Source organism: Antrostomus carolinensis, unplaced genomic scaffold, assembly GCF_000700745.2.
Source record: "Antrostomus carolinensis isolate BGI_N321 unplaced genomic scaffold, ASM70074v2 scaffold15919, whole genome shotgun sequence".
NCBI lineage: Eukaryota > Metazoa > Chordata > Aves > Caprimulgiformes > Caprimulgidae > Antrostomus > Antrostomus carolinensis.
Window position 1 is genome coordinate 43,785 of NW_010338003.1, and position 7,791 is coordinate 51,575.

The 7,791-nt window shown below is 41.7% G+C and overlaps 1 protein-coding gene across 1 annotated transcript in view; it reads left to right on the top strand.

Annotated features, from left to right (window-relative positions):
• Positions 1–6,381, top strand: part of PDIA5 (protein disulfide isomerase family A member 5) — a gene marked incomplete at both ends in the record, with an annotated part of 39,075 nt that extends 32,694 nt beyond the window's left edge. The window contains 3 exons of the mRNA XM_010175368.1: positions 1,552–1,643; positions 1,748–1,819; positions 6,245–6,381. Of these exons, the coding sequence (XP_010173670.1) occupies positions 1,552–1,643; positions 1,748–1,819; positions 6,245–6,381 (301 nt within the window). The remainder of the gene's footprint in view (positions 1–1,551; positions 1,644–1,747; positions 1,820–6,244) is intronic.
• Between the last annotated feature and the right edge of the window lie 1,410 nt (positions 6,382–7,791).

Consider the following 7,791-nt stretch of genomic DNA (forward strand, 5'->3'; position numbering starts at 1 on the left):
TTAATTAACAAACCTGGTTCTTATTTTATAAAGCAACAACTGTGCCTTGATCCTATTGCATTTACCTACCCTCAGAGAGGATAAGGGAAGGGGAGAGTTGGATATAGATAATCTCATACGAATTAAGTCAATCGGGTTGTTGGAACTACAAGGAAAATTCAAAGAAAAGAGTCTTGGCCAGCCAGTGTAAACCTTATTTTTGTATGCTTCTCAGTTAACTTCCTTTTATTCTTTCTCAGGGTAGGGGAGAGAAAACAAAGTATCTTTTTTGTGACTTTCCATCGCATTCTTAGAAAAGGTTGACCTTCAAATGAGGATTTTCTGCTTTAAGATTTATTTCATGCTGGCTCTGAGCACATTTGGTTGGTCTGTGCAGTTTGCTGCAGTCAGGAACCTGGTATTAAATTCTGATGTGGTATTTCAGCTGGAAGGAGAAAATCCTGGTTTTGGAGGGGGAAGGAGGAGGGGTTTGGATTAAGACCCTGCTGCTAAAATGATTTAAGCCGTCAATGCCATAAAACTAAGTTAATCATGAAGTGGTATCTCAGCAACTTGCTGGTTGAAGGTTTGACAGCAGAATGACCTTTGTGTGAATCGCACACCCACAGAAACTCAGAATCAGTCCCATCTTCAAATTTTCAGGTCAGAAATTTTTGGAAGACAATTGGATAGGGCTCAGTATAAGTCATAGGAGCCCTGAGCCTGAAGCTTGGAGTGAAGGGCTCTGGAGGTGGAGGATGGGTTGGGGTAGAAGTAAGGAAAGGCAAGGAGAGGCTTTTTATTTCACTTGCTAGTCTGAAAAGTTACTGTGCTTCTGTGCCCCTCTTCTGGTATCTGTAGGACAAGGTTAATTCTTAACTCTCATTATACCCTACCAGGCAGGTAATTTAATGCATTTAAAGCACATAAATGCCATGTGGTACTTCCTGGGCTCATGGAAATAGGGCATGTTTTACTTTCACATTAATTTAATGCTGATTTCCCCTTGCTATTCAGTAAGTGCATTTTTTGAACTGGAATAGCACCAGTGCTTAGCTGGTTAGAGTGTCTGGACGTTAGCTGAGGTTGTAAATTCATCGCTGGAGTGGAAACCAGAGAGTTGAAGGGTGAACTTTTTGTGTCCTAGCTAATGTTTGGATGTGAACTAAGCCATGTACTTACAGAAGAAGGAAAAAACAAATCTAGTTAGGCTTGTAGCTTAAAATCCAAATACGCAAAGAGTATTTTGAGTGCGATTGAGAGAATTCCCTTTAGGTATTTCTGTTAGTAGGTGAATAAAAAGAAATAGAAGATGCTCCCAGAGCAAGGAGGAGGCGACAAGCTGATTGGTGTGTGCATTCTGTGGACTAGACTAAAATACTGCTCTATTCCCGCTTGCACAAAATCAGAAAAACTTCACTGCCTTTTATAGAGCTCCCTTTGCTTTACAGCAATCTGAATGAAATCAGAATGCCCAGAGCTTAATTGTTTTTACTTAACTCTATAAAAAAGTTGTACTGTACCTGCTGTATTGTAAGAATCAATACAATTCTGCTCATTTTTTTTTTTCAGGTTCTTGCAGGGATGAATGTTTACTCTGCTGAATTTGAAAGGATAAAGGAAGAATACAATGTCCGGGGATATCCTACAATCTGCTATTTTGAGTCAGTTACGTTTTGCTACTACTTTAGAAATCATACACTCAACCATAATTACACATTCTTATCTTCCAGACCAAGAACTAAACTGTATTTTGTTGCTTTAACAGGAAAGGAAAGTTCCTGTTCCACTTTGAGAACTATGGTGCTACCGCAGCAGATATAGCAGAGTGGCTGAGAAAGTAAGGCATTGAACTTCATACGCTCCACCTTTTATGTACTCTTCATTATTTACAGAATGTAATGGTTTGGGAACAGCCATCTCTCTCTCATTCCCTCTGCTCAGAAGAACAAACAAAACTACCCCGCTGAGACTGGCTAAACTAGTACATGGAGATTGACTAACGTTTAGGTTTTGGTATGCATGCCTTGCATCTTACAATTGCATTTCAGCTGTAGTAGGAGACTCTGTGGACCAAAATAAATGCACAGATCTCAGCTTCGTTAAAAATGCCATCTTAAATTTCCAGTGATCTTGGGTGCCTGAACTTAATACCTTGCAAAAGGTCTGACTTTGTTGTTTTATTAAAAATGTATACACCAAGTACGCAGTTCTCACTGGTTCTTCAGCAGTTTCTTGCAGAGACAAACAGGAGATCAAGGCACCCTGGATTGCTAGCTATTTTTACAAAGTCTGTGTTTCCTGTCATGACATGAAGTGGTGTTGAAAGCATCTTGTTCTACCTAAAGAGAGCTATTTGCAGTCATAAATATTTTGGGGGCTGGATGAGCCTATGGGACTAGCAGTTGAGAGAGAGAGACAGAAAAAGTGTGTGAGTGTGTGTATAGTTGCTCTTCAGCTGGTGCAAATCAGCACATTGTCAGTGAAGCTGATAGAGCAGCTGGGGTGAGCTGAGATAGTCTGGTGATGGAGAAGTGCCATGAGCAGTTAGCCCTGGCTCTTGGGCATTATGTCATCTTTGTAACCCTCTTTTGTTTGCTGCAGCCATGGGAATAATCTTGAAGTGAAGCTAATGAAAGGAAACAAATGCATGGGAAGGAGCAGTTGCAAACTATAGTGATAACATATAGCTTAGCAAAATTGGCTCAGAATAAATGTGTTTTACTGTACCAGTGGGTCTATGCTGGGGACATGCATATGGTTGCAGGCAACCCAGGGTCTTCAGCCATGGTAGGCTAGGTGCTTCAGGATTGAGAACCCATGAATGAAGTGACAGCAGCGTTCCTGTTAGAGCTTCAGGAGGTGCAAACACTGCAGGCATGTACTGCCTGGTGGATCGAAGAGGAGGAATTTAGCCATAGTCTTTAAGCCTCATTTAGTCCATTAAGCCTTCAAATATGAATGATCAAGATGGCAGCTGCAGCAATGCTGAGGAGATAATCAGCCCTTGGAGCAAGGATATGACTTCATCACCTGCACTTTATTGTGCGTTTCAGTTTTGCAAGGATGTGGTTATCTCTTGGCTACCACATGTGAAACATTAGATGTTTGGGGTGGGTTTTTTTCCCCCCTGTCTACCCACATAATATCCAGATAATCCCTGTAATATGTGGTGCCTTTATATCAGTGCTGTGACAGCAAGCGAACACAGCTACTGGAAGCAGAACAGCTGCAAGCTCTTTCCAATGATAATCTCTGCTAACAAGCCACTGTGGGCTTGGCTGGTATTTCAGCAGTCCAGAGCTAAAGACAGCTGTTTGTCCTCACTTAGTGTTAGTGCATGCTTATTAGTTTGCCAGAAGATGATCTGAGCAGTAGCCTTCTTGCCCATTTTGTATAAGCAAAACTTTTAAGGAAACCATGTTGAGAAATTATGCATACTTTAATTTTGCCAGTAATTGATGTTGCATCTAAAACTGTACACTGGGTAAATGCATACATGCATAATATTCTATTACTCTGAGGAATCTGCAGTGCAAGTAGTTAAATGGTATGGCAAGGACTTTAGGAAAGCCAAAGAGTGTAATTGGATAGCTGCAGGGTGTGTAGGCTATATTTCAGAATAATATAATACTAAAATCATGTCAGGAAGTTGCTCTGATGCGAGATGTTGCTCTGTGGAGCAGAGGCATGGCAGTGCCAGAGTGTACCTGGCAGCCCATGGCTAGGAAAGCCAATGCATTTTTATACTGTGCATCCATGTGCTGTCATCATAGATTCTCAAAGGAGAATCCAGCAGACATTGAGCCATATGAAATGACCTATTTTTGTGGACACTAGGTACACGCTGCAGAAAAGCAGCTGTTTTCCCTCTCCTCCTCTGTTTTTTCCCTCTAAATTTTACTGGTAACATGCTAAAGGTGGTTGATCTATGCTAATTTTTTGGGGAGGGCATGATATAACTTAATGAAGGTTAGAATTATATAAATTATTGGAAGGATGTTTTCCATGTTCTTTCCTCTAAGAACAAGAGCTGCTAGTTTGGAGGACTCCAACACGTTTTCTTTTACTGCTTATTGAAGATGCTTCTTTCTTATGCTGAAGTGTGCTAATGCATCAGTCTTAGGGATGCTTAACCTCTCTTACCTTCCTATTAGGCACTGGCTACTATCTTATGAAATTTCAGATGTTTTCATGAGGCAATAGAGAGAAACTGTCATACAGCCTTACTCACACACAGCATTATTAACACTCTATCAGCCTGGATGGTAGGCAAGCCAGACAGCTTCTTGCTACCTTCAGTAGCTGCTTAGCTTGTCTTGCTGTTTTTACAGACTCCTCTCGGGCACTTGCTTAGCACCAGCTACACAGTTATATCAAGAACTTGTTCTCTGTTCTTAATTGAATTAGCTCTTGACAACTCTTACAGACTTCTGTCATCCTATTTTTGGTCTTCAGGCGTTGGATGTCCCTTGTCTCAGTTTTAAATGACATTTCAGATTTTGCTTGCTTCCTCCAGGCCTTGAGGTGCTTCTTACCAACTCCTGTGTAGGCTTATTAGCATGCACAGCATTTTAAATTGGGCCATTTGAATAAACACTCTGTGCCCTGCTTTTCTATTCCTTACTGAAATAGGTCATGCCAGGCCCTGATAAACTCAACATTCTCCCTGTGCTTTGTAGTCCCTGTGTCCATGTTCATCATGCTCTGCCTGCTCAACCCAGCTCCCCTTCCAAATTCATTAAGTGACATGGTGTTTCCTGGAAAGTCTTTGGTCTGATAGGATACCTGCACAGTCTGGCTTCTTACAGGCTTCGCAACAAGCAAACTGATTATCTGCTAAGCTTTTAGAGAGCAAACTCTTGTGGACAGGGACCTGACTCTTCTTCTCTCTCGCCTGCTTAGCCGAGTGCAGCTCTGATCGTTGCGTTGATGTTTGTTTCTTGGTTCGTTTATCACATAAGCAGCAGCAGAGGTGTGCATCACAGTTTTGCATGGATTGCTTAATATTTTTGAATCATACCCATTGCTTACATCAACAGAATTTGCTGTCTGAATCTGTGTATCTCTACTGCTTTTTTTTTTTTTATCAAACTAGGCTTTCAGCCTAGAAATGAGCAAGGCAGGATAAATGAGTTATCATCTGTTTGCCATTCCTTGTTCCAGGCAGCTAACACAATAATACATTTTAATAAAAAATAGTAAATCTACTTTCACCAGAGATGGGGTCACATGCAGACCTGTACTTTGCCAAAGAATTTGGGGAATTTTGGGGTGGATTGGGAATTCATTACTACAACTGGCAAGGATAAAATGACTTCAAAGTCTGACTCCAAATGTTGATATGTTTGGATGTCCTTTGTGTGAACACTACTTTAATAAATAAAATGTCAATTGACATAGTTTAGTTCATGTCTACCAAATTATCTTTTTAATGTACATTAATAAAAGCCAAGAACAATTGTTTAGTGGGATGATGAACACTGAACTAGTCCAGAGGAGCCTGAGTTCAGTTTCCAGATCTGTCACTGTGTCTTTGAGCGGTCTCTCTGGCTCCATTCCATCAAATATGGTTAAACTTGTGCAATCATAGTGAAGTTGGTAGAACATGGCACTTATCTTTAGCTTAACGCGTGCAGTTGATTAGTTTTGCTGAATTAGGCCTACAAGCCCACTGCTGAGTGGGGACATAACAACGCTTCCCCAGGTCATAGGGTTGTTCAGGGTAAAACCGTATATTCCCGAGGAAGTGGTCTGTGTAGCTAGCTCATGATCCCAACACTCCTCCTTTCTCTGTCAGCCCTAATCACGCTGTCAGTATTCAAGGTGACTGGGTTAGACTGGCTGTTTCTGCTTGCTACTTCTTTCTTTCGTTTGCAATGGCTCCTGTGCACTGCAAAGTGTGAATACTGTGAGAGAGGGAGCATCCTGCTGAGGAGAGTAAAAGAGGAACAGAAAATCCATCTGATTTCTATAATGTAATAACTAAGCGGTCTGGTTATCTCCTCGCTCCATCCCCTTCCATTGCTGATCTCTTCTCTTGACCTTCTTGTGGATTTTTTTTTTTTTTATTCCTCCTCCAGTTTTATATGAGTTTCAGTGCTTATGAGTTATGGGTGGGTACAGTTATGGAAACTTTTCAGTAGGGTTAGTGTGTTGTGCATGTACAGACATCTGCACAGTGTGGTCGTTTGCAGTTCAACTTGCCAAAATGACTGCTTAGCACCAGAGAGCTGCTTTTCAGCTGTGTCTGTTTGTCTTGTAGCCCACAGGCACCTCAGCCACAGGCTCCAGAGACTCCCTGGGCAGATGAAGAAAATGTAGTTTATCACCTGACTGATGAGGACTTCGACAAGTTTATAAAAGATCATTCGTCAGTGCTAGTGATGTTTCATGCACCATGTAAGTTTGTTTTTTTCTATTCTGTACCTGAGCCAAACGCATGCTAACAAAACCAATCATGATTTTCTGTGGAGGTTTCACAGACCCATGAACTCAAAGTCCAGGCTTTTCTTGTTTGTGATGATTCTTAAATAGACAAGGCATGAAATGGTTGTAAAGTTGCTGACTTCAAGTTTAGGATGGAGATGTGCTGCTGGAAGAGACACTATGTAGGGTGAGTCAAAATGTAACTGAAGAGTGTAATGACGCTTAAATAGTCTGAAGACACATCATTTTACAGCATGATTTCCCATTTTCAGCTAGTCTTCTGTGTTGTTTGCTTTCAAAGCAGAGCTCTGGTTGATTGAGAAACTCAACTTGAGACCTGTGAGCTCCTGAGTCCTTGTTCATGGCCACTGATGTGTCATTTTGAGCATTTTCGTTCCTCTGCTGCAGTTTGTTCTTTGGCAGGGTAAGGGGTGATGGTCATTACGTATTGTGCTGAAGTATGATAAAACTTGACATAAGTTCAGAAAGTCCCCAGGACTTTTGAAAACTAACGTAGAGCTGGTAGTGATACTGCTTACTGTTTGACTGAGAATGTATTGGAGTGATTTTTTTTCATGACTTGACATTTTAGCTTGAGCAATAGAATGCCTAGAGGTATTGCCCTCAGAAAGCTGTTCCAGCCACGTTGTCCTCCTGTATGCTGTTGGGTGGAAGAGTGGTTTAACCACATTGTTCACTTAGGATGTAAGTTGTTTGAGCTGTGTAGCTGCTTTTACCAATTCTTTGTGTCTGTGATGGAAAAGTGGAGGCTCAAATCTATGTTGGGTGATACACAGCTTCTGTCTCCTCTTGCTGCTGTGCTGGCAGTTGCACTTGGGTGAGATGTTAATTTTCATGGGCATAGATTTGAAGGTTAGGGCTCTGGAGGCAGGCTGTGTGCTCACAGCTGGACAATGGAGGGCCTTGGCACAAAGGCTGAAATCCTGCTTCCCTTTAAGCCAACAGGAGTTAGCTTCAAATGCCTTTTTTGAAGGTCTGCTCATAAGACTCGTTTGAAAAACATACCATAATGAATTTCCTTTGCCCAATGAAATGTCTAGGGATTTGATCCACTGAAGCAGGTGACTGGCTGCTGTTCTGTCACTGTGTTCACTGGATTATTTGTACTAATGAAAGTGGGACTGGAGATTAATGCCTGGTCTGAAAGCCAAAACACAAGTAGCAGAACTGATGAAGTCTGGTTTGCTCAGGAGTTATCCTTCATTACCCAAATCCTTCCTTCCCCAGATTTCCATGCACCCCAGCATGTAAGCGACAGCAGAGGCTGCTGCTCCTCGGGAGCTGTACGCTTGCTGCTTGGGCTGAACAACTGCTGACAAACAGAAATGTAGCTGCTGAATTTCCCTTCTTTCCCTCTCTGTG